We start from the raw sequence: 27,243 nt of genomic DNA, 5'->3' as shown, positions 1-27,243 counted from the left end.
TCCATGGATTGTAATGGTGTTACAAAAGCCATTTGGCTGTTTTGCATGAAAAGGCAAATTTGGTTGTCATGTGCCCATATTCCAGGGAAAGACAATATACATACAGACAAAGAGTCTAGAGTATTTAATGATAACAAGGAGTGGATGCTGTCCCCAAACATTTTTCAACAAATAACCAAAATATGGGGAGAGCCTTCTATTGATTTATTTGCCTCAAGACTAAACAAGCAAGTTCCTTGTTTTGTGTCTTGAATTATCTAGCACACACAGAGTCATTGCGTGGAGACCACAAGCAACTTTTTATCAGTTATTTGAAACCATTCCACCCAGTATCCAGAAGCACGATCAGTCGATGGATTAAAGTAGTCATGAACAGTTCGGGAATTAATACAGATACATTTAAACCACATAGTACAAGGTCAGCGGCTACCTCTAAAGCTAGTGCATGTTCTGTGCCATTAGATCAGATATTGTTCACAGCTGGGTGGAGTTCAGCAAACACATTTGCTAAGTTTTATGATAAACTAATTCAGGGAGAAGTAGACAACAGTTTTGCTAATAAGATTTTTAGTCCAGTTGCTTAGGCCCAAAAAATGCTAAAATCGTGACCGAGGTGACTAAAGCACCAAACTTGGCAAAGAACTTCGTTTTGATGTAACAAACGATTTCAGAAGGGGTGCCCAGTGAAACGAGGTCGGGGGGTCTGATTTCACTCCAAAAGGGGGAGGGGTGGGGTATTTCTCTTAAACTCGCTATATAAAGTAGTAAATATATAAATAAAAGCCATACGGTAATGATAAAGTTGATGAATAGTCTTCCTCATTAAAATAAACAATTTAAAAGGGATATCCAGTGGTTTGGGGATGGGAGGGAAGGGGTAATGGCTTTTTGGGGGAAGGGGTGGGAGAGTTTCTTCAGGAAGGGTTTCGTATAAGTACTGCTAAAGAATATTTATTTTTACAGTAATTTCTCTTAGAATACATCAAGCTATTAAATGTTTTCTTGGAAAAAAAGTTTTAAAAATTATACTGCAAATTAAAGTTATGAGTATTTTTCATCAAATAGTGTGAAGCTGCAGTAAACTGGTCAGCAGAGTTTCTCTACAAATCACAAACTAAGGCGGCCATTTTGTCTTTTTAACTGATCGTGATCGTCACTACACAGACTGTAAAGTTTCAAAATTAACCTTGAAAAATTGCTCGTGTTAGCATTATTTTCATTAAACAATCTCTTATTTACTTCTAAGGTAAGATACATAATTTTTGGTTGACTCGTTTAAGAATTTGACATTATTTTTTTGGTCAGACTACTTTTAGCAGACGAACTTGAAAATATTTTTTTGCACCTGATTGCATTTGCCTAGTTAAATAAGGTAGAGTGATTGCACTTAACCTCTTAAATAATAATTGATTATTAGTGTGTAATAGCTTAGTGTAATCACTCTAAATGAATAGTTCCAAGTTAATGCTGACAAACCAGCAGAATTATTATAATTTATTGATATTTTATCCAGCAATTCATGCCTGTATGGACTGGTCATTGTGTTGCATATGTCAAGAAAAACGGCCTTCAGAGCCACTACGATGCCCTCTTAATAGCTTTCATGATGGCACTGCTTTGAATGCATATGAAACATTTCTGCATACCGTATCTCAGTTTAGAGAAGCCAATTCCTTACCCATAAAATTGGCATTCAAAGACGATGATGAGAATGCCCAATGCCTTATTAACAACAAAGCCAGTTGGCACAAATCATGTCATTTAAAGTTTTCAAAAACAAAGCTGGATAAAGCTTTGTCAGCACAGAAAAGAAAAAGTGACGATGGTGGCGCCGAAACTGACAGAAGAGCGTCAAAACGTCATGCTTGTGACAAGGATGTCTGTATCTTCTGTGGAGATGGAAATGAAGACCTCCATCAAGTGACGACTTTTACAGTAGATGAGACAGTGAAAATGATGGCCACAGAGCTTGAGGACGTCGAGCTGTTATCCAAATTGGCTGGCACAGATATGATTGCAAGCGAAGCGAAATATCACCGAAATTGCATGAGGTCTTTCAAGAACCGATACAGGTCGCTGCTGCAAAAGGGTACTGCTGAAAATTCCTCTGGTGAAAGCGAATTAATTGCTGAAGCACGAGCCTTCTCGGAACTGATATCATATATGGAATATTCAGCAGAAAATGGCGTTCGTATCTTTAAGCTTTCTGACCTCCATCAGCTCTATGTTAAGCGTCTGCAGGCATTCGACATCGTCAAGACTGTAAACAAGACCCGTCTGAAGAATCAAATTCTTGGACACTTTTGTGAAGATCTCAAGGAGCAGTCAGATGGTAGAAATGTTATCTTAATTTTCAGTGACGCTCTAAAATCACTTTTGAAAAGGGAGCTAGAATCACGAGACTTTCAGTCAGAGGCCCTGGATTTCACGAGTGTGGCAAAACTAATCAGAAGAGAAATGTTTGAAAATGATGGTTTTCAGTTCTCAGGGACCTTCACGCAAGGATGTCAATTTGACAGCGTACCACCCAACTTGTTATATTTTGTATCCCTGCTCTTAAATGGGCCTAACATCCAAGATCAACCCTCAGATGTTTCACAAGCATGTCTAACAATTGCGCAGATGATAATTTTTAATTCCAAGAAAGGCGCCTCTCAAGCAAGTAAAAAGAAACGCCATTCCAGATCACGAGAACCGCCACTCCCTATATATGTGGGTTTGAATATTCATACTCTTACCAGAAGTAGAATGCTGGTTGATAGCCTGTACCAATTAGGCCTAAGTGTTTCCTACGACAGGGTTACAGAGATTATAAATGGATTAGCATCATCAGTTTGTAGACAGTTTAGAGCTGAAAACATTGTTTGCCCCTCAAATCTACGTCATGGACTTTACACAGTTGGGGCACTTGACAATATCGATCACAACCCTTCTTCGACCACATCGCAAGGTTCTTTTCATGGCACTGCTTTAAGCGTGTTTCAATTTCCAACTGAGGGTAAACCAGGGATATCGAGACCTGCAGTATCTCTGTCAGAAGAAGATCTTGAAAAAGATTTTACACTTCCTGACAACTATGCGACGGTGCCAGCAGTTAATATCCATACTTCCAAAATTACTCTTAACACCAGAAATAACAATCCACATGAAACCAATGGAAACCTCATTGGTGAAGTTCAACAAGAAAAGTGCTGGATTGAACAAAGTATTTCTCTCTTAGAAAGCAATCTTGTCAAGGGTAGCTTTGTATCATGGTCAGGCTATCACGCTGCGCTAATAGAGTCAAGCAAAGAACACCCTGCTATATCTAGTCTTCTACCAATGTTCAATGAAAAAGCCGCATCGGTATCAATGATAAAGCATGGTATGGATCTCTTGCGTAACACAACATCGTTTCTTAATCCAGACCAGGTTCCTGTACTGACAATTGATCAACTACTTTACGCCATTTCAAAGTATATTCAGTGGCAATGGCCGGACAGATATGGCGAAAATATGTATGTAACAATGCTAGGCGGCCTTCACATTGAAATGGCTCTGTGGGCCCTATGCGGCGATCTACTCGATGGGTCTGGTTGGACCAGTGCGCTAACAGAAGCCGGAGTTGCGTCGTCTGGAACGTCAGAATCCTTCTTAAAAGTGTCTCACCTAGCACGAACGAGACATGCTCATCAGGTCACAGTGGTTGCTCTTTTCAAGCTGCAGAGAGATGCATTTCGATCAGCAGAAGATTTTGATGATGAAGATTCATTTGCGTCATGGAGGTCCAATATGATGACGAAGAGTCCTACCTTTCAGTTCTGGGATATTATAATGCAACTGGAAATCAAGATCCTGGTGTTTATAAAAGCTCACCGCGAAAGGAAGTTTGATCTTTTTGTAGAAGTACTGGAGGCATTAACCCCGTGGTTTTTTGCGTTAGACCATGTGAACTATTCCCGATGGGTGCCCGTCTTCATTCAAGATATGAAGTTATTGCCAGATGAAATCAAGCAGCAGCTGTCACAGTTTTGGGTTATCCAGAAAACTGCGAAGAAGTTCTCTTCCATTACAGTTGACCAAGCACACGAGCAAAATAATGCTCTTGTTAAGGGTTCTGGGGGAGCCGTTGGGTTGACAGAAAACCCTGGAGCCTTTGCCAGATGGATGGTTTCAGGTCCTGAGCTGGCTAGACTTCTCAAGGAGTTTGAAGTAGACCTGCCTTATTACGATGATAATGAAGAAGAAAGTAGCTACGCCCATCATGATAAAGGCCTCTCCTCGCAGAAACTTTTTCAAAAGCAAGTGAAAAACCTCTCTGCCACTATCTCTGAAATGGGTAATCCCTTCATCGATGATTCTCCTGAACTTATCGCTTTAGACTCTCGCGACTGTGCAAACGAATCTGTTGCGATAACTGTGCGCACAATCGAAGATATCGGATCCGCGAAATACAAGGATTATGTCCACAATGTGATCGTAGAGAAGAAGGTGTCTATAAACGACCCGATCAAGAAGAATTCCTTACCTTTGTTCAAGCGCCAGAAACCAAAAACCTCCTCCAAAACATCGAAGGAATTGTCTGTACTTAAAAGCGATTGTAGCTTGTTCAGTCGACTATATATTGCCAGTCAGAACCGGGATGGAGACCTTGAAGATTTCTTCAAACACGAGAACCAGCCATATCCACCATCATTGTCTCAGTTTGGTAAAATGCGCTTCGGCAAGAAGTCAGATCTTCTAAAATGCCTTGAAGTACCATCACAGCAAGACCCGCCAGCCAGTTATGATACAAAAATCTTTGATGGTGCTGCTCTTGTCCATGCATTGCTACCTGGGCCGGCGTCTACGTTTTCACAGTATGTCGAAAGAGTATTTTTACCTTTCTTAACTCGGGAGCTTCATTCGTCAAAGCGAGTTGATGTCGTTTGGGATGAGTACCGTTCTGATAGTTTAAAAGAGGCCACACGAGAGAAACGAGGTCAAGGCAGAAGAAAGAAAGTTGGAGGGAATACCAACTTCCTCGAGACTGGAAAAACTTTCTTCTTGATTCGACAAATAAGGAAGAACTCTTTGCACTTTTGTCAGAGCGAGTTGGAAGCTTTGTTTGCCCATATGAAGGCAAGAAGATCTATATCACCTCAGGAGTGAATGTCACGTCAGGTGGGGAGAGTGTCATGCAGGTGTGTGACCAGGAAGAAGCTGACACGAGGATAGTTGTACACATCCTGGACGCCCTAAGAAACGGCGAGAAATCCATTTTTGTTCGCACAGTCGATACTGATGTTATCGTAATCATTGCTGGACATTTTTATCAGTTGATGAGAAGTTATGGCCCTCTTGATATTTGGGTTGGCTTTGGCATGGGAAAGTACTATCGGTGCTACCATATTAATGCTATCTGCGAGAAGCTTGGTGAGAGAAAGGCTAATGCCCTACCACTCTTCCATGCCTTTACAGGCTGTGATACGACTTCATCGTTTTCTGGTAGGGGGAAGCAGACTGCTTGGGGGGCTTGGAAATCATATGAAGAAGCAACCGATGCATTCATTCATATTAAGGAGAATCCATTTGATGCCATCGACATAATGTCACCCCATTTCAAGACTCTTGAACGTCTCACTGTGGTCATGTATGACAAATCAAGCTCAACCAGTTGTGTCAATGAATCACGGCGTCACCTGTTCACCAAGCAAAACCGAAACTTGGAACATATTCCACCAACACAGGTAAGAAGACAAGTACAAGAGGTTTTGCTGCTCGTAACTGACTAGCTGCATTAGTTTTTGAGAAATACATCACTTGGTCTTAAATAATTAATTTGACTTTTAATCATATTAAGGAAGCGTTGTTACAGCACACACGAAGAGCTATTTACCAGGGAGGGATTTGGACAACTTGTATGGAGGCCCAGCAGAACATTCCCCCGCCAGAAGGCTGGGGGTGGACCATGAAGAAGACTTGGGATCCTGTTTGGAGTGCACTGCCCGATGCGTCAAAAGCCTGCGCCGAGCTGCTGAGATGTGGATGCAAAAAAGGCTGCAGTAACCGATGCAAATGTGTGAAGTCGAATCTCTCGTGCACAGAGCTTTGTTATTGCTCCGCTGGGTGCACCAATACTAGCTAACCTGTAATATGATGAGGTAAGCTTTCCTTCTCGATCTAACAGGTCCAGATCATATCCCTCCAGCCATGCAGCATGTCCCGAATGCTTCACAGCAAATAACATTGAGTGATATGTAAGACCCAAAACTATCTTGCGTTGAAAAGATATCTTAATTAGTAGATTGAAAAGGTATATTTCAAGAAGAAAATGTCTCATACCCTCCCCTCTAAAAAACATTCCCCTCCACTCCCATCCCAAAACCAATGGATATCCCTTTTAAATTGTTTATTTTAATGAGGAGCTATTCATCAACTTTATCATTACCGTATGGCTTTTATTTATATTTTTACTACTTTATATAGACAGTTTTAGGAAATACCCTCAAACTTTTGGAGTGAAATCAGCCCCCCCCCCCCCCCCCCGACCTCATATAACTAATCAGTCCTTTGTAAATCGTTTCTTAGATCAAAACGAAGATCTGTACACGAGTTGAGTGCTTAAATTACTATTTCAAAGAATTTAATATATTCAATTTACTTTATATAGCGAGTTTAAAAGAAATACCCCACCCCTCCCCCTTTTGGAGTGAAATCAGACCCCCCGACCTCGTTTCACTGGGCACCCCTTCTGAAATCGTTTGTTACATCAAAACGAAGTTCTGTGCCAAATTTGGTGCTTTAGTCACCTCGGTCACGATTTAAGCATTAAGCTACTGGACTATTTGACATCAGTTAGTCAATAAACCATGTTGTTTATTAACATGTTGTGTTCGTGTGTGCATTGGGCTTTGAAGTCTCACGTGAGCCCTCAGTGCGGTGACAGAATAGAATTCAAAAATTAAACGAGAATTACCTGTAAGTTGAAGTTTGATTGGAATTCTATCTGTCACCAGGCGCTGAGGGATTACGTGCCCGCCCTTATATCCCATCCCATGTAATAAATTACTGACAGTAGTTTTCCACTGCACACATGGTAAGTCCTTTAAAAACTGACTTTGCGCAGGCACAATGCTATCTCACTTTATCCCTCAGCGCCTGGTGACAGATAGAATTCCAATCAAACTTCAACTTACAGGTAAGTCTCGTTTAATTTTTGAATTATCTCTTTCCCTAAAACATAATCTTATGTTTCATCTGCAGGCCCATGATGGAAAAAGCTTGCAAGTCAACCAGTGGGTTGCTGTGGCATATGATGATGCATACTATGTTGGAAAGGTAATTTCTATTCCAAGCCCTGAAGAAGGTAGTGACATTCCTTACCTTGTTGAAGCAGTCAACAAACTACTACTACCAGTGGCCAAAACAGAAAGACAACGACAAAGTTAGTGCCAAATTTATCTTTTGCTTAAATCCCGATGTGCAGAAGATTGGCACTTTGTTGTTGCAAACGATGCATTTGTCTCTCAACTGTACAGTACATACAAGAAAGGCTTCATGATGGCAAGTTCATGATTTTTAATATTTTGTATGAGATTTCAGGGTTCAAAATATTATTTGTTGAAAAATTTTGAAGCTTGCCGGCTTTTTGGGAAAGGCTTCAGACTTTTGCAGGCTACTTCCATTATTCTAATTGTTCAAAAATATGAAATTTGAAAAATTAATCCTTTTTGAATTTGCAAAAAGCTCGGCTACCATGCTTTTGGAGCTTGTGAGAGAAGAAAACTTTTCTGAAAACTTCATAAACTCTCCACAAATAGCAAAAATACTGAATATTAAAACAAATAATGATATGTTGACCTAAAAAAAAAGAAAAAAAAAAGAAACTTTATTTCAACTGATAAGACCAATCAGCTATCTAAAAAGATTAGCTGGTATTAACTGGTGATCAGCATAATAAATATATAATAATAAAATCTAAAGTCTAAACTACAATACAATATCTAAAAAATCTGTATATAAAAGAATAAATAAATAAAAATATAAATACATCTAAGACACATATATATAAAACTAGACTAAATAATAAAATACTATACTTATCTTAAACTACATGAATGGCTATGCTCATCATGTTCAAGAAAATATTTAAAAACATTAGATTTGAACTTAGATAATGATTGTATTTCACGAATGTCCCTTGGTAAAAGATTCCAGTCCCTAGCAGCAGCACATTTAAAAGTCGTTTGACCCATTTTGGACTTAGTCGCAATGATATCTAATAATGTGGAATCTCTAAAGTTCCTATTATGAAAGGATGACCTCTTAAAGAGATAGCCCTCTAACTGCTGTGGGCAATTTATATTATGTACAATCTTAAATGCAAGCTGGAGTCTTAAAAATCTACGTCTACTCCCTAGAGACAATAGAGAAAGCCTACTACGCATCTCTTGAGAACATGTCTTACGGTTTGCAAATAAAATGATACGCATTGTTTGATTTTGTAACCTTTCTAAGCGCTGAGAATTGTTCTTTCCACAATCTCCCCATATAATGCAACTGTAATCTACAATAGGTAATATTGTTTGCTTATAGATAGTTAAAAGCGCTTTTTGGCTCAAAAAAGGTGCAATTCTATTTAACATCTTCAGCTTAGGATATATTCTAGATGCTAAGTATGAAATATGCTTATTCAAACTGAGGCAGTTATCTATATAGACACCTAGGTACTTAAAGTGTTCACATTGTTCCAATAGCTTTCCATTCAAGATAATTTGTAGGTCCAGAGCATTTTTCACTGCATGTCTTGATCCAATCAGCATTGCTTTAGACTTCTTATGATTACTGATGAGACCATTAGTGTTGAGCCAAGCACTAACTTCTTCAAGATTATCATTGATACGCAGTTCAGCAATTTTAGCATCTTTAGAGCTAGCGTGGATCTCTGTGTCATCGGCGTATAATACAACATTACAGCTATTACAGACGTCAGAGACGTCATCTATGTGAATATTGAACAAAGTTGGACCTAATACGGATCCTTGCGGCACTCCATGGGTAATTGTCAATCACTCAGAGTCAATTCCACCACAAGAAACAAACTGAGTTCTTACGGACAGATAGCTTTCAAACGATTCATATTCCTTGTCAGTGACACCATGTCGAGTAAGCTTTTGTAACGAGATCTGATGATCAATGATGTCGAAGGCTTTCCTCAAGTCCAAGAATGCACATACTACTTTCTCTGTTTTGTCGATAGCCATTTTCCATGAATCTACAGCTTGAATTAGTGCAACCGTTGTTGATGAATGCTTCCTAAAAGCGAATTGGTGTTGTTTTATAAGACCAAATTCTTGTGCATATATAACAAGGGCCTTGTTTGCAAGAGATTCTTGTATCTTGGAAACACACGGAAGCACTGATATGGGTCTGTAGTTGTCTCGTTCAAATTTTGATCCTCCCTTGAAAGCAGGACTTACTTTGGCAATCTTCCATGCAGAGGGGAATCGCCCGCATCTATATGACTGATTGAATACCTTGGTTAAAGGCGCAGAAATGTGGCTCCGCTACGCGTCGTGGTTTCCTACGCTCCTCTCGTGTTCTCCCAACATCCCGCGTGTTTTGATCAGAGTATCAAACACGGAAAACTGTTTTTGATCTGTTAAATCAAGGCTGACTTGAAAAGCACCAGAGGAAAATACTCGTTTGTCGACTCCAAGGTATATATGTAAATATTCAACTTCCCAAATTGTTACATCTGACTGCTGATTATAATACATATTTGACTATCTGATTTTTAGAAATCGCTTCGTCATACCACCTCCGCGTGATACACAATCAGTTGCTCCACGTTGACCGATTCTCTTTCCCATGTACCAGCAATGGATCTGCTAACCATTGCCGACCCAGCTCGGCGCAAATACCCCATTGCATTTCCATGGCAGCCGACCACCATTGCCAAACCTATCTGCAACAGCATTCAGCTTGGAGTTTCCAAGTGAATACTTGGCTCAACCACAAGCTTCTGCCACAAATATCTCAACAACTAGCAGTGAGCGCCTACGTGGTCCCAACTGGTCTGACGCCGTGACAAGATTCTTTCTTGAATTGTGGCCTGATAGTTTCCCTATAACCTAAAGCCGAAACAGCGATGTTTGGGATGATAATTCAAAGAAATTTAACAAAATATTAAATGATCAAGGTCTCAGCAGCTTCAGGACTGGACCTCAGTGCAAATTCCGCATCAAATCACTGGAAGAGAAATACAAAAAAGTAAAAGATCATAATAACCAAAGTGGCAACAACAGGGAGAAATTTGAATATTTCGACGATATGGGTCGTCCTGGGATGCAAACCCAACATTACACCGAAGTTGGTGATGGAAACTGGGATTGGTGAGTCCTCTGCCTCCTCTTCAAAGAACAAAACATCATTTGATGGTGATTCCGAAATCATAACAGACTTGGAAGAGAGTGGCAATGAAGATCCAGATCAAGAAAAGACCACTGCCAAGAAAAATGCCTCATCATCAAAGGGGAAAACTCCAGCAAAAAAAGGGAAAGGAAGAGAAAGGCAAGTTATCCTGACCCTACGAATTCTGCAGAGTTGATTAGTTATTTGCAGGAGAGTCAGAGGAAACATTACGATTTTTTAGCGCCTTTCAGAGGCTGAAGGCGAACGAGAACTTAAAAGCCAAAAACTTATGATGGACACCACACAAGTAGCCAAAATTTTCAAAGGTGACGGCAAGAAGTGATTTTTTTTTTTTTTTCAATTTTTTTGTGGTTGGAACTACCATACTTTTGCTACTGTTCATAAACAATGATTTATACTATTAGAAGCATAATTTGAAATGTCTTTGATTTATATTCTGGAAGTTCATGCAAGCAGAAATATTTTTAAAAATAAATTTACATGAGTTCTCTTGTTGCATATGAATTAGATATCTTTTTTGATAACAGTCATTATCAAAGGAAAGAATTTTTTATATGCTTTCTTAACCTGAACCATCTTGGTTTATGACATGGCCTGGCAGTGCGTTAGCTTGATTGCCATTTCCGTCATTCACAACGTTAACTAGAATTTCGTCATCTACATCTAAACATATATTATGTAAAATACAACAGGCAATGATAGTGTAAGCAGCCTTCTCCTCAGATTCGTTAAGATTATCTAGTAGGCATCTCCATCTCCCTTTAAAAAGATCAAAAGCTTGCTCAATCACAAAGCTGTTAAAAGCTGTTTGCCTCTTGGTGATACCTCTTACCTTTGGGTATGGCTTCATGCACCACATAGTCAGTTTGTAGGCTGGATCGGCAACTAATAGAGGCTTTACTTCCCTGTCCGAAATTCTGTCCAAGGGGGCGTCTAAAATGGAATTGTTTTCAACCGTAGCGTAACCGGAGCTCATTCTTAAGACTCTTGCATTGTGGATGCTTCCCGCATACCCAGTGCTAACATTTAAGAATTTCTTATCGCTATCGGCAACTCCTTGCAGAATAATACTGTGAAACTGCTTTCTGTCATAATACGCGTTTGGGTTTTCCCTTGGGGTGCCTATTGCTATATGCGATCCATCATTCAAAAACACCAACAACTTGTGGAAATGTGCTGCTGTTTTGAAACCCCTGGATACATTTTCTTGTTCCTATTTTTGGAAGCTTGATAAAATCATTGGCTCTACGAATGACAGCAGAGCATAGGGAATCCTTGATTTTCATTGCTGTGGCACGTCCAATTCCAAACGTTTGCCCTATCGTTCAGTAGCTAGCCAGACGGCCAGTAGCTAGCCGTCATAAAGCAATCGCTACTTGCTTCTCAACTGAGATTGCTTGATGAAATATTGTGTCCTGCTTACTCATATCTGGACCAAAAATACCACAAATGAAATTGAACGAGTTTCTGTTAATTCTGAAGTGTTCACGCCAAAGAAGGTCTTGATTTAAGTCGTTTAGAAGTTGTCCAAACCAGAACTGAGGACGAGGGTAAACCCGTGCTCTTGGTCGTCTGCGATTATAAACTCTATTTTGGAGTTGAATCGTTAGAAGAAATCGCCAATTGACGTCTTCTTCTCCTTTGCAAAGTATGTAACCTCAGATTGAGAAGAAATAGATTTCGCTTTCTCAAAAATCAAGCAAATTTTAAAAGCAGTGTTGTAAACATAAAGTGCTTCTTCTCCAGCCATTTTTTAAGACCGCGCTATGGTAATGTGTATATTTTGACATGGGAATGTTAAAATGTGCAATTAATCCTGTAACACTTCAGCAGTCATGGGACAATAATGAGCAAGCATATGTAATATAATCAGTTAGCAATCTCTTCGTTCAGGTAACCATATCCACTAGCCGCTCTTTTATTCTTCGCAATGGCTCATTCTAGTCAATCTCAGCGAAAGCCCAAAGAACCCAAACTGTAACTCCCGTTTCTTGAGTTGATTTTGTTAAGTTTTTGTAGTTTGGGCTACCTGTGCTGATTTGCATATTTGCACGTGTAGTCCTCATAGGTTTTTGACAAAACAAAAGGTCAAAACATCAAACAGTGGATGAGAAATGAGTCAAAATAGTTGTAACAAACCAGAATTCACAGAAATAAACCAGATAGTTCAAAGCCTGTGAGGCAGCTACACAAACGCCTCGAGCCTTCCGACTATCTAACGGATTTATCTGAGCTTTCTGCTCATCTTGAACTTGGTGATCTAAATCCAAACCGATCGCTCCTCACCAGGTTCTCGCCAGCCCGAATCTATTGTCTCACACCACCAGTTAGCTATAGACATCGACGAGCAAATTCAATTGGAGACGCTAAAACACGAAAACCTCAAATTCCAGTTGGATTTAGCAAACGTTCAGTTGGATTTAGAGGCACATCGCGCTACACCCGCTTATACTACCGGCGACAGTAATCCATTACAGCACGTTTTTACCTCTGGAGAACCTATTGTTTTTACGCCACCACATTCTGTACCTACTCTGATTGACCTACGGAAGAAGAACAAAGGGCTGCTTCCTAATGAATTCCTGTTTTCACCTAAAGGTAATGTTGAATACAGCCAGTTAAATATTACCGAGTTTATCGGTGGCTTTCTTGAATATACAACTCATCAACAAGGTATGGCTCAGTACACGCTGATGCAATATTTACAACTCCTGATGCAAGGGGCAGCCTCCTACTCGTGCTCCAGTGAGAGAAATTTCCATTTCTTGTTAAATAATGCTGTTGAAGCTGACCGTTTACAGTGGTCCGATCCCGAAGCGATTCGTGATCACGCGCAAACGTTCTTTACTCATGGCGCTTTACGAAGTGTGATTCAGTCAAGAGCCGGAAATTTAGCTAATTTTGGTCGGTCAAGATGGCTGTTGTTCATCAATTTTCACTTTCACATTTTTACATTGAACCCCCACATAAGATAGCTAGAGTTAATTACACTCCAACAAGGCGCCAAAACATACCACTTAATACTGCTGCGGAAGAATTTGTGAAAGAAATGGATGATTTACGAGCTCGAGTGAGCACACTAATCCTCCAGGCGGACTAATTAAAGGACATTGGCAATGTAGAAAAACGTAGTCTGTTTAAGGCTCACACTATGGTGCAACATTAAAAATGCTAATATTTAGTGAACAAACCGATATAGTGGGCAATAAAACACAAATTAATTTGGCTAAAATTCTTTAGCGTCCGCCATCTTGAATAGTCTGTTGAACTAATTAACTTCGGGTCACGTGACCCATATGACGTCATAACAAGGGTAAAATGAAAACATACCTTACATAGTTTTTGAGAAATAAAAGTGAGGTAAAAATTGTATTTAGTATCCTTTTATGCAAGAATATGGAGGAAATTCAAAGCCTAAAATTGGATAATCCTTTGGAGTATAATTTATCGGAAGTATTGAAGGAAAAGTTGCGAACTGACAAAGGAGATCAGCTTACCAATCCTAAAGATGTGACTGGATGGACGTACAATTTTTCCACAATACCTGAGTTCACTTTTGGACAACTGTATAGCTACTTCATTGGCAAGGATGATTATACGGAAGAGAGTCTCCGTGCTTTCAAAAGTCTCACAGGATTCAAGTTATACAGAGACGGCCACGTAGTGCAGTTGCAATTTTATGCCGTACCGAGAACCAAGTACTGCTTCTTTAAATTTTCCGTTAAGCCAACCGATAGGAGCAAAACAGAAGGTGGATTGCCAACATACAATGGATTCGCGTTTATGAAAGATGACGCTGACGTCCACTCTGCTTACTGCGAGTGTAAAGGGGGGATGGATGGTCTTTATAAACATGTCGCTGCTGCTTTGTTTGATCTTCAAGCAACTGTTTGCAGTAACATGATAAGTACGTGCACCTCTGAAAAATGTGTATGGAAAAGGCGTCAACGAAATGATAGCTATGCTGTTTCGCTTGATAAGTTAAAGTTAACTAAAGCAGAGTTTGGAAAAGAAGAGAAAACGTACTTCAAACCACACAATTTTGACCCAAGATGTACTGCTGTAGATCAAGGTTCAAAACGTGAGTCTCTGCGAAAGGGTCTTCAGTAAGTTTGTCCCGATTCTTTGGCCTTGGCGTTTTTGGAAGAACCCAGTGTACAAGTCACTGACAAATCTAGTCTGGACAAACACATGAATGATAACTTGAATGTCGAATAATATTTTGAATAACATATTATATCTCAACCGGGATCTTCACCATTTTAAAATTTTGGAGTACTCGTCCTGTTCTTTTTGCTCATTATATCCTGAAACTATTGATCATCTCTTTGTAGAGTGCATTGAATCAATGAATTTTTATTTTGAATTAAGGAATTGGCTCTTTGATTTTGATATTCACTTACCAGAATGTAATAAATCCAATATTATTTTAGGTGTAGATGATACCATAATCAACAATATCATATTAACATACAAAATGTGTTTATATAAAGCAAGAGAGAGCCAGAAAACTCCTAATTTAAAGTTTATACAAAATGTTTTGAGACAAAATGAAAGAATGGAGTATAAGGTAGCCAAGGAGAATAACGTTATTTTCAAACACAAAAAGAAATGAGGGAAAATATGTCTCGCACTAGATATAATCAAATAACTGGCAAATCTTATGTTTTTTCGTGTATTTATATTTATATATATATATTTTTTGTGTGCTTGTTGTTGTGTGTGCTGTAATCTAATATCAATATATTTATACTGATGATTTATATATGATGTAAACTTTTCATCATAAGATGGAAAAAGATGTAAATCATAAAATATAAATCATGTTGCAGGAAAAAAAAACTTGAATGTCGAATTGTTTGAAACTGTTCAAAATGTTACAGTATATACCATGTTGGAATATGCTGACATTTTCAAAAGTGTTGAATTGCACGATTGCAAGGAAGAGTTGGATGAGGAAACTGTTTTGAAATTTATGGACTTTATTGAAATTGATGAAAATCAAATAGATGTCATATGTTACAAAACCATTCACCAGGGACAAAGCCAATTCTGGTTCAACCAACGTGCAGGAAGAATTACAGCATTTAACTTTTATAAAGTGTGCCATCTACTAAGGGAAACAACAGACAAGACAAATACTGTAAAATTGTTAATGAACTATTGTCCAATGAATAATGTACCTTATCTGGGTCTTCATCTGCTGAAGGTGTAAGCAAGGAAGCTGTGCCCAGCATATTGTTGAATTTAGACCAAGGTAAGACCATTACTGCTTTGCCAAAAATCCACAAGGGAAAATTAATCTCAAATCATATATTTTAAAAGTTGCAACACTGGCGATTCTTTGGACGTAAAGCTTGATAATGAAATATATAAATAAACTATGTTACTATATTTTAACTATGTATTTTATGTTTAGGAAACTTACCATCAAGAGATGTACTGGTTCACAGAAGTAATCTGTTGAAGGATCTTATTGAAGAATTCAAATATACTGAAATATTCAGTAATGATTTAAACGTAATCATTGTAGATGAGCGTGGGCAGGAAGAGAAGGGTAGAGGTTTTGGGGTGTTACGTGAGATCATGAATCACTTTTTTACTTCCCTTCAATGGGTGCAACAGAAAAAGTGCCATCAGTCAGACATGACTATCAGCGCCAAGAATGGGAGGCTAAAGCCAGAATTTTAGTTTATGGTTACAATAAGGTTAATTACTTTCCAGTTGAACTTTATGGTGTATTCTGGGTGCTGCTTGTTTGATGAGAATTCTATTAGTGAAGACTTCCTTTTTGAGTCATTTTTGTTGTATGTGGCAAATAATGAGGCAGAAGTTTTGCTTAAATGTAAAACATGTGAGTTTGATGAATGTGATGAAGACCTTCTTGACCTGCTAAGCAGCTATAAGTGTTATAAACGTCCAACAAAAGAAAACATTTTACAACTCACATGTCAACTCGCTCACCAGGAGCTCATACAAAAGCCTAAGTACATATCAAATTGCTGGAAACCAATTTTTGTATCATTGAAGGGTCAACCTGCATTCACTTCTTTAGAAGCTATGAAACAGTTTTATGAAGCTAAAAAGCCAACTGCAAAGAAGGTTGTAAAGTTGCTAGATGTCACTCCTTCAAATGACTAACAACATAACTGCTTAGATTTTCTGAAACGTTTTATCAAGTCTCTCAATGAAAACTCACAGAAAAGTTTTTTGGAGTTTACAACTGGTAGTATTCTAGTTACAGTGACATCCATTGAAGTTACCTTTAATACCTTAGATGGTGCTTTACGAAAACCTATTGCACACATCTGTGGGCCAACTATTGAAGTGCCCACGTCTTACCAATCTTATAATGAGCTTGCAGAAGAGTTCTCAAATGTCATTAACAATAAGGATTTATGGTCTTTTAGCATTGTTTAAACATGCTAGATATTGATTTACTTCATATCATGGCTGTAAAATCGAAAAGTTCCTGTTCTTGTTAGATGGTGCTCATGCTTAATCCACCAAACAGTACTACATTAGATATACTATGTACTATGTTGAGGCATTCTCAACAGTATTAAGTTTAGTTTCGTGTATCCGTCGTTCCGTATGTCCAGTGTCCGTGTGTTCCCTCACCGATTAACCCCGCGCGCCGTGTTTTCTGCCATGTGCTTTATTGTGAGTCATTCATCATTTGGTAAGTGTTTGTTCTCTCTTCATTTTCATCTTGTTTTTGTCTTCTTATCGCATTGTTTGTGAGTTAAATGTGCCTTGCTTGTTCGTGGTGTCATACGTGTTTAACTTAATGTCTTTTTTCCTAGGATTTTACTCTGATTTGTTTGTAAACCCAATCGATCGAACGTAAACATTGTTTTGAAATAAACCTTCTACATCGCCGTAAAATCCAAACGTGATCACCCATGAGTGAAATGTCAAGCTATGGACAAGCAAGGAGTGTTAATTGAGAAGATCCGTGGTCTTGATAAATCCCGAAGTGGATATATTGCCTTTTTGACTCGTTTGTACAAGAAAATCGACGAGAGTTTGAATAGTTATTCAAATATTGAAGACATTCAAGACCTCCAAGGCCGCCTTAGCGGCGCCTTTGATCGCTACAAGGAATGTTGTGAAAAATATGGAGAATTGTCAAACAAATCGTGTGAGAAATACCGCAGTGTTGAAGAACAGTTTCAGTCCCAGCGACTTAGAGTGCAAGAATACAACAAGAAAATAAATTCTTATATCTCAAACACAGTTGAGCTCGAGATGACAAGGTTGGAAATAGAAATCAAACAGAAGGAAGAAGAACTACAACAGGCTTTAGAGCTGTCCAGAGTGCACTGTGGCGGTGGTAAATCAGTGGATTTCTCTCCTGAGAGATCAGTTAACGTGCAAACTACCCGGAACCAGGAACCTGTGCAAACCGACCAGTCCGACCAGCCCCGTGAAATGTTTGAAAACTCGCTCGAAGGAGGAAACTTTAGCAGTTTTGAGGCACCTATAATTCCACCTCCACCCATGTTCTCGGACTACCAAACACCAAGCCCATCGGTCTTACCGAAAATGATCAAGACGTCCACACCCAAAGACCCACCTTGCTATCAAGAGGATATTCTACCCCCGAAAAACCGTGAATACCAGTGTCCGAACAGGGACCAAACAAGTACGCACAACGACATGGAGAGCGAGGACTGGATAAACATTGCAACAGCCGGAATAGAGCCCATGCGACCTATGATGATTCAGGAGACAGTAATGAAGGACGATGAAGAACCCACCAAGATCAAGCCCATGTTAACCGTCCCACAGACGGGCCTACCAGTAGACACACCCTCAACTACCAACGCCTTAGCAGGGGAAACCCTTCTCACCACTATCGTATCAACCATGGACAGGATTAGTGCAGCCAACGACCTACTAAATGTTCAAGTTTTAAAGTTCGACGGCTCGCCCAACAAATATCATGGTTTTCGCCAGAGGTTCAAGCAGCTGGTAGAATCGAGACCCCTGGATAACGCTGTAAAAATGACTCGACTACTTCAATTCCTTGAGGGACCAGCCTTAGCTGCAGTGCAGAGATACGAAACCATACCTGGAGGGCTCGACAAGGCTTTTAAGGTGCTAGAAGAACGCTTCGGAAGGCTGTATCAAGTTGTGAAGGCATGTATTGAAACAATGACAAAGGAACCAGTCATCCAAGCGAACGACAGTCAGACACTACGGAACTTCGCCGACCTGGTACAGTCGAACTACGATACCCTAGATGCGATGGGCTATCTATCCGAGATGAACACAGATAACCTAGAGAAAATAATGGTTCGTCTACCAAGACAGATACAGTCCAGATTTGTAGAGCTGTTGAACAAGCGTGAAAGGCAAGGTCAGACCATGCCAAACTTCAAGGACGTTTCCAAGTTTTTAAGAGAGAGAGCAGATGTCGTCAACCACCCCTTCCTCGCTAAGCCGCCGGCCGAAGAACTGACAAGCCTAAAACCAAGAATAAAGACAACAGCACAAAGGGCCTAAACCTTTACTACCACTACTGATGTTAAAAGTCCAGCAGAGTCATGTTTCCTGTGTTCCAAGTCGCATAGACTGTATCACTGTGATGTCTTTAAAGCCAAATCACCCAAAGAGAGAAACGACTTTGTCAAGTCCAGGCATATATGCTTCAACTGCCTCAGTTCAACTAAACACCGCTCCAGATCGTGCGGGTCATCTACGCGATGTCGTGCGCCAAGCTGCGACAAACCGCATCACACATTGCTGCATTTCAATGACAACAAGGAGACTGAAGGAGCTAATGCTGCAACCTTCTCACAAGAAACCGGCAAGACCGAACCCACCGTGAATTCAGATGTTGGTGGATCGCACACAGTCTCCTCAAGTGTTGACTCCTGTGAAATTCTGTTACAAGTCATACCACTTAAAGTGATAAGTAAGAACGGAGACTCACTCACAACCTACGGTCTACTAGACACGGGTTCAGACATAAGCATGATAGACCCATCATAAGCAAACCAACTCAGCATGCAAGGGACTCCGAGCCGAATCTCGTTGTCTACCGTCAGCAATACTGGAGTTCCAGAAAACGGTACGAAACGGTAGAGAAACGGAAGAGAACACTGATGACAAACGATCCGTTAATGTCAGCTCAGCGTGGGCTATTAAGGAGCTGGAGATCCCTCTCAAACACACCAAGATCCTCAAGGCCGTTGATCGTTGGCCACACCTGAAAGAAGTGCCATTTCCAGAAGTGCAGAGAAAGAAGATATCACTCCTCACCTGAACGGGTGTCGAAGAGGCCTTCGTACCCCTTGAAGTCAGACAGGGAAAATCCGACGAACCCTTTGCCATCAGAACAATCTTAGGTTGGAGCGTCCTCGGTGGAGCCTCCAAGGAGAGACCATGCAAAGGGTCGTGTTCCAATCACGTCTGCGGAACAGACGTTACTCTGAGCCATCAAGTAGAGGAGTTTTGGAAAGTAGAGTCTTATGGTATTGAGAGACCGGAGATCGAACCAATGTCAGTGGAGGATAAGAGAGCAATGAAGGTGATAGAAGATACCATATCGAAGCAAGATGGACACTACCAAATGGGTTTGCTATGGAAGAGAGAGAAACTCCAATTACCTTACAACCGCCAACTTGCTGAAGCTAGACTACGAAGTCTCAAGGGACGTCTCGTTAGAGATCCGGAGTTGTTGTCTAGATACAAGTCAGCAATCGAGGGCCACTTAGACAAGGGACACGCTCGGAAGCTTACGAAGGACGAAGTCGAGACAGTGAGCGACAAGACCTGGTTCTTACCCCACCACCCTGTCAGCAACCCCAAGCCGGCAAAGACACGTGTCGTCTTCGACGCGGCCGCTAAGTTCGGCGGCACATCACTCAACCATCAGCTGTTACAAGGCCTAAGTATCATCAACGACCTGACAGGTGTGCTCATCCGCTTCCGCCAAGAAAGGGTCCCCTTCAGGGTGGGCACACAGGCCTTGAAATGAGGCATGGGAAGCCGATATCCCGGGTCAGCAGTATGCCTTGAAAAAATTGATTTGTAAGTAATTCAAGATGGCGACGTTTTTGGTGGATGAAGTAATTGATCAACTTATGAACTCTGAAAGCGAAGATGAATCAGACCATTCTGATGCTCAGCTGTATGATGAAGGAGCGTTGCTGATAGAAAGGAAAATAGAGACATGTATACAGGCTTTTGAAGACATTGGACTTGGTGAAAATATCGAAGCTTTCAAGAACAGCGTACGTGGCTATATCAGAGCAACACATGCAGCTTTCAAACCACCTTCTGATCCCCTGAAGGTGATATTAAATACGAATGTAAATTGTGGATCCTGTTTTGAGACGGAGGCCAAAATGTGGTTGACAAAAATAAGTTCCCGGCTGAATGGCAGAACAAGAATCAGGAACCCATATCAAGGAGAAGTTGTAAGAAACGTCCCAGTTGACCTTTTCCTTTGTTTAAGGAAAGCTATTAGTCATACAAGGGATAGAAATATTTCTGATCATGTTTGTTTTAGTGAGAACAAGAAAGGGTATGTGCTTTCATTTACATCAAAGCCAAGTGTGATAACTTTGTTCTCAAAGCTGACTTCTTTAGGCGAAGAACAAGTCAAAAGCTACTTCAAGAAGTCACCGTCAGGGAGAATCAATGGAAAGTCTCGTGTAATTGTAAGTCCCGAGAAAGACTTTGCTTTCATCTACAAGATTAAGCCATCGGAACTTCATATAAATTTTCATTATGGGGTATGGAACAAGGCCGGATTCGCCATACACAATAAGTAATGTTTGCAATTATCAAAGTTAACCCTGTGAAGGGGATGGGATGGGGGATTGCGGGCAAATAGTGGAGAATTGAACAAAATTCTTTAAAAAATGTAAACATATTTAAATGCCCCAAGTTGTGGAAGCAGTTCTTGATCAAATAACATGAAAGCATAGAAATCTTAAGAAAAAAATATTCAAAAAAATCAAAGAATTTTTGATCAAATTCCCCACTCAGTGCTCATGTTAGCTATCAAACCCCCTTTCTTTTTATCTGCACTCCTCCCTACAGGGTTTACTTTGATTCATGCATTTCCTCACAGAGTCATTTGGACATTGCATATACAGAAATTAATAGAGCCCAGGTTTATTCCTGAAATGACTCAAACATGGCTAGATAATAGTATGTTGAAGTATAGTGGTGGTACTTAACCTGTAAAATAGTAAACTAGTTTAACAAACATTGTTAAAGACTGTCTATTGCTCTAGGTGTTATAGATCTACCTCTATTTAATTATCAAAGTCAAACAATTTGTAACCAAACCATTTGTTTTATTCATTTCAAACAGAATTTACAACAAAGTATAATAAATTGGGCAAAGTAGACATCAAATAACAGTAGTTAAGGCAACAACTACAGTAGGCCCAATGTTGTTTGTTTCTTAGTTTTCATTAGTTGCATGAGCATAACTCGGAATATCTCTGCAGAGCTATTACTCACACAGGTGTGAGAAAAGACAAGCATTGCTAAGAAGCAAGAAATTACTGGCACATTCTGCTCATGCTCATGTCACTATTGAAGCCCTAGTTATGGTTTCAGCTGCTCCTTTAAAAAATAATGTTAGTTTCTAGAGTAGTTTTGATGAACACATGAAAATGAATTTTCTTTTTTAGAGTTTTTTAAAATAGAAAGAGAAACAAAGAGTTGAATTAATGATGGTACATGTAATTGAACTGAGTGGAGTGCAATTTGCGGGAGTGCGATTTGTAATTGCAAGTTTGATTTCAGACTAAAATTGCATGACACGAAGTTCAGTTACCACTTAATCATATCCTTTTTGTAATCATACACAAGAAAAAGACACAATAAAGAGTGCAGAATAATAAATTTAATGTAGTAGAAGAACTAAATGCGAACAAAAAAATACATCTAAAGAAAAAAAAATTTTTTTTGTTTTACTTTGCTTTATTTTATTGTTTAGAAAGAATATTTTTTAGGATGCGATTAAGAGCCTCTAAGGATGCGATTTGGGAATTAATCGCACTCCTTTTAACCAATCAGATTGCAGGATTTGCAATAATTTAATAATTTAGGCAAGACAATAACAAACAGTATTCCATGGTTCAATAAAACTACCCTAATAAATTAGTTGGATAATAGAAATTCGTCATGTGGTATGTTGTGTTTTTTTGTTTTGTTTTTTGTTTTTGTCTGCTGGCTTGAGACTGTCATTTAAGGTTTTAGTTCTCCATTCAATAATAGAAATCAAATGATTTCAATAAAAACAAAATGTATATGAAATATTCCCTGGTTTTAAATACTAACTCAATATCTAACCTCATTTTAGATCACAACATTCCCCCTACTCATGAAGGTAAAGCTTAATTTTATCCTTTGTTTTACTTTAAGTAAAGACATCTTTGTCAACTAGAGGTTTACATGACTTAACACTTTCCTCGATTTGTTTTCTGTATCTATGCAGACAATAGGGACACTGTCCCTGTTCTGCCTTATCAAAACCACAGAAGCAAGATTCCTCATTAGAAACTCTAGGTGGGATGTAAGTTTGCTTTGATAAATTGTTTTCCTCATCATAATAACCCCTTTCCCTTAACCATATAAGCTGGACAAATTCATATCTAAAGATCTGCTCCCATCTTCCAGAAAAATTTGTGTTTTGGCTATAACGTGATATAGCTACATGTTTAGCTTCGCGTCCCTCCATTGAGACAACATTAAGGCCTAATCCATATGCCCTAAATACCTCTAAAGCATGTGCTGGGATGATATGGCCAATTCCCCAGGTTGTGGGTGTAATGGAAACTGAGAATAAACATGAAGCTCTGAAAAAGTTTGTGCAATGATGCTTTAATGTTTGAATGTCCTGTGCAGTAATGTTCACTACCCTACAAAACAGACAGACAATCTGCCTCAGCTGCAAGCAAAGATATGCAAAAACATGAAGAGCAAACGTCTGCTTATTACTATCAGATTGCTCTTTGACTGCATCAATGACGTACATGAAGTTATGGAGAAATAATCTAGAGTCTTGCCCTGTAAACCGATATTGAAAATCCTTCTGAGAACCATTAGTTTCATTAAACCATTGCTTCACCTTATTAGCAAGTCGAGCTAGCTTTGCTTTCTTCTGAAGGCAAATGACAAGCTTAACAAATGGAGAGGAGGTGGGAAGGAATTCAAAGGCTCAAATTCTTGTCTACTATTCTTATTTGAAATATAGTCAAGAATCCTTTTTCTTTTTGTAGCTTCGGAACTCTTGAGTTTTTCAACTCTCCCTTTCAACTTCGCAACCTCCTGTGCAACCTCTAATCTCCTATTGTATTTCCATGGTTGCCAAGTATCATCAACACTTTGCCCAAATGTTCCAGAAGGACATCCAGATTCACAGTTCTTTCGTGTTGCGTTGGATGGTCACTACGACGCCCCAGCAACGGGGTTTGTACGGTTGACCACCTGGAAATTAGCAGCGGGTCTGCACCCCATAATCCATGCGTGGTATGGGAAGCACCTGCAGGAGAAAGAATGGATACCCATACCCCTATTGAAGTTCTTTGAAGAGCGCAAACTTTTAAAATACACAGCGCATGAAGCCATACTTTGTCACAGCGCCTTTACGCAGTGGTTACCGGAGCATAACCCCACGGCGCGTGTGGTCATAGGTAAATTCACGCAAGGCGCAAAAGAAGGTGAAAAACATATGCAGCGGCGCCTGATAACGGACGAAGGTGAGCTAAGCTTCCTCATCAAGCGTGCACATGATGAAGGAACAATGGTGTCTGTAGAGAAATGGGATTACCTTGTAGATGATAAACTACACGAATGGAATGCGCTGTGTTATTACCAGGACCATCGACCGCAGTATTACCATCTGCGTGCCAGCATGCTTGCCTATGCGCACATTAACCTATTGGCGATGCTACTGTGGTTTGATAAAGAAGACATCCCGCGCGTAGCTACGGATTCCTTGTACGTAAAGCCCGAAGTGTTAGAAAAGATGAAGGAATTCTACACCGACGACGAGTTGGCGGAAAGTGGTCAATGGCGCGTTAAAGGACAACTGACCCTCCAAAATGACCCATTTTTAAGAGGAACTACATCATTTGAGAAGTCCAAAAATCCAGTTTTTAAAGGGGATAGAGCATCCATTTTTCTAAAACAATTTTTTGAAAACATCGCATATATCGCTCTGGTGGCCGCCATCTTGCGCTTTTATCGCGGGCTCAGAAAAATAGCGTAATGACGTCACAACGTCACAAGAGTTCAAGCTTCCAGTTGTTTGCCTGACTTCTTCCTCAGTTTCTTATACTTTTTACTCAAAAAATACAACTTGGTCATCAAATTAAAGGCATGTCAGAATCTAATTCTTCTTCCGAAGGCTCGGACAGCTCGGGAGACGATTTCGCTCAAGAATTTTTCGGAATGGACGACGAATTTGGTTTACGGCCATATCAGTTTGAACCAGAAATAGAAATCTCCTCAGATGAAGAGTTCAGAGAAGGATCTGACAGTGACATTATTGAAGACGATGAACAAGAGAACAATCGACTTACAAATTCAGATTGGTAAGTCGTACCTCTGTCTTATCACAAAACTGAACTACATATCCATTTTATATAAAATCGTATCTTGCCACTCGTGTTCTTGCAATCTGTTCTTTAGATATTGGTATGCATGAATCCAGTTTGCGACCAAAAGCAATACCAACTTTCACAATTTTAATTAAAAACATGTTTAAAAACATCGCTTGATAGTCAATAAGTTATATACTGCAGGATATAGATACAGGGATATAGTTGTGTCACAAGTTGTGTATGTATATTCTCACTTGGGACAATCGTTGATAATGTTCAAAGATACTAAGAATTGTTTTATTTCTGTTAAATAGGTGTACCTGTGGTAGCTGCCAAATTATGGATTCAATATCTGAATGCATTTGTTGCCAAGAAATCGAAAAAGTGGTTGCAACATGCCAGTCTGTTGTTGAAGATGGAGATGCTGATGAACCACCACCATGCATTACTCAACATCCTGGATTCTTACCTGTTTGTGCCAATAAGTATGTTCTTCGAACCGCATGGGCTCAGTACAAACAGCAGTACAGTAATGCGTATGAAGGCCCAGAGCACAAGCAGTACAGACACATTGCATATAGGCAACTAGCAAGATGGTGCTGGGGAGTTCTTGGAAAGGAAGTTCGGGTTGTTCTGCCCTCTTGTGCTGTCATGTGCATCAGAGCACACTTCCCTCCCCCTGGACTAGAGGAGGACTTTGAATTTGAAGGTTTTCACTATGCAGATGATTAGCTTGGCCTAAAGTTACATGGAGTTATTATATACATTTTATTTATTCCTTACTTCATTTCATATACACAGAGTGGATTTTTTTCTATCAGGATTTCTGAATTGATAAATTGAAAAGGAAAACATGGAAAGGCTGAGACCAAAATGTATAAGAGTAGTCATGAATTTATTTTTAGATGAAGTACATATAGAAAGTTGTTTATATAAATGTTTTCTAGGTTTTGCATATTTTATTATTTAAAAACAACTACACCTAGACAAAATATCCAGCTGAATAGAGAACCTAGTGTACAAAGCACTAGTGGACAAAATCATGAGCTAACCAAGCAAATTCTGCAGTTATACTAGACATGGATAACCAATATTTCCTGGGCACCAATTTGTCTGAAAACAAGGCTAGTCAGTATTGTTTATAAAGAATTTGCCTTGAAGTAGCATGCTATAATGGATTCAAAAATTGTGCTAAATGAAAAAAAAATTCTCTTGGTGATAGAATCCCACCCCATCTTAGAATCTCGGTACTGACTAGTCTCATTGTCAGACAAATTGGCACTAGGAAATCTTGGCATCCAGGCTTGTCAGCCATTTATGGCTCATATATTTTTTTTCCAGGCAAATAGGCCCTTTGCAGCTCAGTAATCATGTGCTGATTAATTCACTGAGAGCAAATGAATGAACATCTTGATTCCCATGAGTGAAAGCGAAAGTCACTATTCAGCTGGAATTTTTTCTATACTACATTCATACTGGGAGAGACCCCATATATAATGGAGCGTAGATAGTTAAAGAAAAGACCTCTTTTAAGATTTCATTTAAAAGTCAATCGTTTCCTAAGTGGTAATGATATTTTAATACAATTTTCATCTGAACATCTAAAAACTGCAAACTTATCTACCACTTTAATCAGGTCCCCTTCACATTAATTACATATTTTGTTTATAGCAGTTTTACTTGGGTCTGTCATGTACCTTCCCATTTGTAGAAGCATTGTAATTATTACCAGTAATGAACACAACTGTTCAAAGATGAGGGGGATTGGGACGACAGGCTTACTTGACAGTTCTTTCAAAACAGCTATTCACTAGAGTACAATCACTAAAAGAGTGCCAATGATGCTTTGCATTATTTTCTACTAAATAGTGTTAATTAAAAATAGGAAATGGTTAGAATTAGCATCACTTAACACTACACATTTCAGTGTTTTTAGTCTCTACTACATTCCATTTAAATTAATTACCTAGAAAATCTTGACCGGTGTCATTCAATCAATTCCTGTTTGTCTGGGGCAGGAACACTAGCAATGTTTCTTGGTAATTCAACCTCTTCAATTGGGTCAACCCCTGCAGCCTCCATGCCACCCTCACAAATTTCAAGTACTTTCAGTTGTAGCTCAGGGAGGAAAGCATAGCTTTTTCTTTGTAAGACTGGCTTAACAACCCAGCGCTTGTGCATCTTAGGGAAGCACTTGCGATAACGAGCTTCTCCACTCCTTGGGCCTTTTTGAACAATTGCTTGAATTCTAGCTGTATTGAAATTGTTG

At 39.5% G+C, this 27,243-nt stretch overlaps 4 protein-coding genes and 1 pseudogene across 4 annotated transcripts; 4 read left to right on the top strand and 1 right to left on the bottom strand.

Annotated features, from left to right (window-relative positions):
• The first annotated feature begins 1,527 nt into the window (after positions 1-1,527).
• On the top strand, positions 1,528-5,275 carry LOC148909135 (uncharacterized). The gene has a single exon (XM_089034024.1). The coding sequence runs from the start codon at positions 1,528-1,530 to the stop codon at positions 5,128-5,130; it is 3,603 nt and encodes a 1,200-aa protein (XP_088890150.1). The 3' UTR covers positions 5,131-5,275.
• A 3,754-nt stretch (positions 5,276-9,029) lies between these two features.
• Positions 9,030-9,859, bottom strand: LOC148909134 (uncharacterized). Its single transcript, XM_089034023.1, has 2 exons — positions 9,779-9,859; positions 9,030-9,359 (listed from the first exon to the last, which is right to left on the bottom strand). Exons 1-2 carry the CDS (start codon positions 9,857-9,859, stop codon positions 9,030-9,032), a joined length of 411 nt encoding a protein of 136 aa, XP_088890149.1.
• A 480-nt stretch (positions 9,860-10,339) lies between these two features.
• Positions 10,340-13,370, top strand: LOC148909133 (uncharacterized). Its single transcript, XM_089034022.1, has 3 exons — positions 10,340-10,533; positions 11,878-11,945; positions 12,685-13,370. The coding sequence occupies exons 1-3, from the start codon at positions 10,340-10,342 to the stop codon at positions 13,368-13,370; spliced, it is 948 nt and encodes a 315-aa protein (XP_088890148.1).
• Positions 13,371-13,791: 421 nt separating this feature from the next.
• Positions 13,792-16,815, top strand: LOC116299126 (uncharacterized; annotated as a pseudogene).
• Positions 16,816-24,469: 7,654 nt separating this feature from the next.
• Positions 24,470-26,952, top strand: LOC148909132 (uncharacterized). Its single transcript, XM_089033963.1, has 2 exons — positions 24,470-24,965; positions 25,289-26,952. The coding sequence occupies exons 1-2, from the start codon at positions 24,751-24,753 to the stop codon at positions 25,704-25,706; spliced, it is 633 nt and encodes a 210-aa protein (XP_088890089.1). The 5' UTR covers positions 24,470-24,750; the 3' UTR covers positions 25,707-26,952.
• The last annotated feature ends 291 nt before the right edge of the window (positions 26,953-27,243 follow it).

The sequence above is a fragment of the Actinia tenebrosa genome, unplaced genomic scaffold (assembly GCF_029948245.1).
Source record: "Actinia tenebrosa isolate PJP-AT-01 unplaced genomic scaffold, QUT_ActTen_1.0 PGA_scaffold2__45_contigs__length_23673736, whole genome shotgun sequence".
Lineage (NCBI taxonomy): Eukaryota > Metazoa > Cnidaria > Anthozoa > Actiniaria > Actiniidae > Actinia > Actinia tenebrosa.
This window is presented reverse-complemented; position numbering and strand designations above follow the sequence as displayed.

What these genes read in the sequence shown, in the direction of transcription:
- LOC148909132 (XM_089033963.1), top strand. Translation starts at nt 24,751, where the DNA reads ATGTCAGAATCTAATTCTTCTTCCGAAGGCTCGGACAGCTCGGGAGAC. An exon ending in CGACTTACAAATTCAGATTG is followed by an intron (nt 24,966 to 25,288) that starts GTAAGTCGTACC and finishes TCTGTTAAATAG; the next exon opens with GTGTACCTGTGGTAGCTGCC.
- LOC148909133 (XM_089034022.1), top strand. Translation starts at nt 10,340, where the DNA reads ATGGAAACTGGGATTGGTGAGTCCTCTGCCTCCTCTTCAAAGAACAAA. An exon ending in AAAGGGAAAGGAAGAGAAAG is followed by an intron (nt 10,534 to 11,877) that starts GCAAGTTATCCT and finishes TTAATTCTGAAG; the next exon opens with TGTTCACGCCAAAGAAGGTC. An exon ending in AACCAGAACTGAGGACGAGG is followed by an intron (nt 11,946 to 12,684) that starts GTAAACCCGTGC and finishes GCTCCTCACCAG; the next exon opens with GTTCTCGCCAGCCCGAATCT.
- LOC148909135 (XM_089034024.1), top strand. Translation starts at nt 1,528, where the DNA reads ATGGACTGGTCATTGTGTTGCATATGTCAAGAAAAACGGCCTTCAGAG.
- LOC148909134 (XM_089034023.1), bottom strand. Translation starts at nt 9,859, where the DNA reads ATGGTTAGCAGATCCATTGCTGGTACATGGGAAAGAGAATCGGTCAAC. An exon ending in TTGTGTATCACGCGGAGGTG is followed by an intron (nt 9,360 to 9,778) that starts GTATGACGAAGC and finishes TGTGTTTCCAAG; the next exon opens with ATACAAGAATCTCTTGCAAA.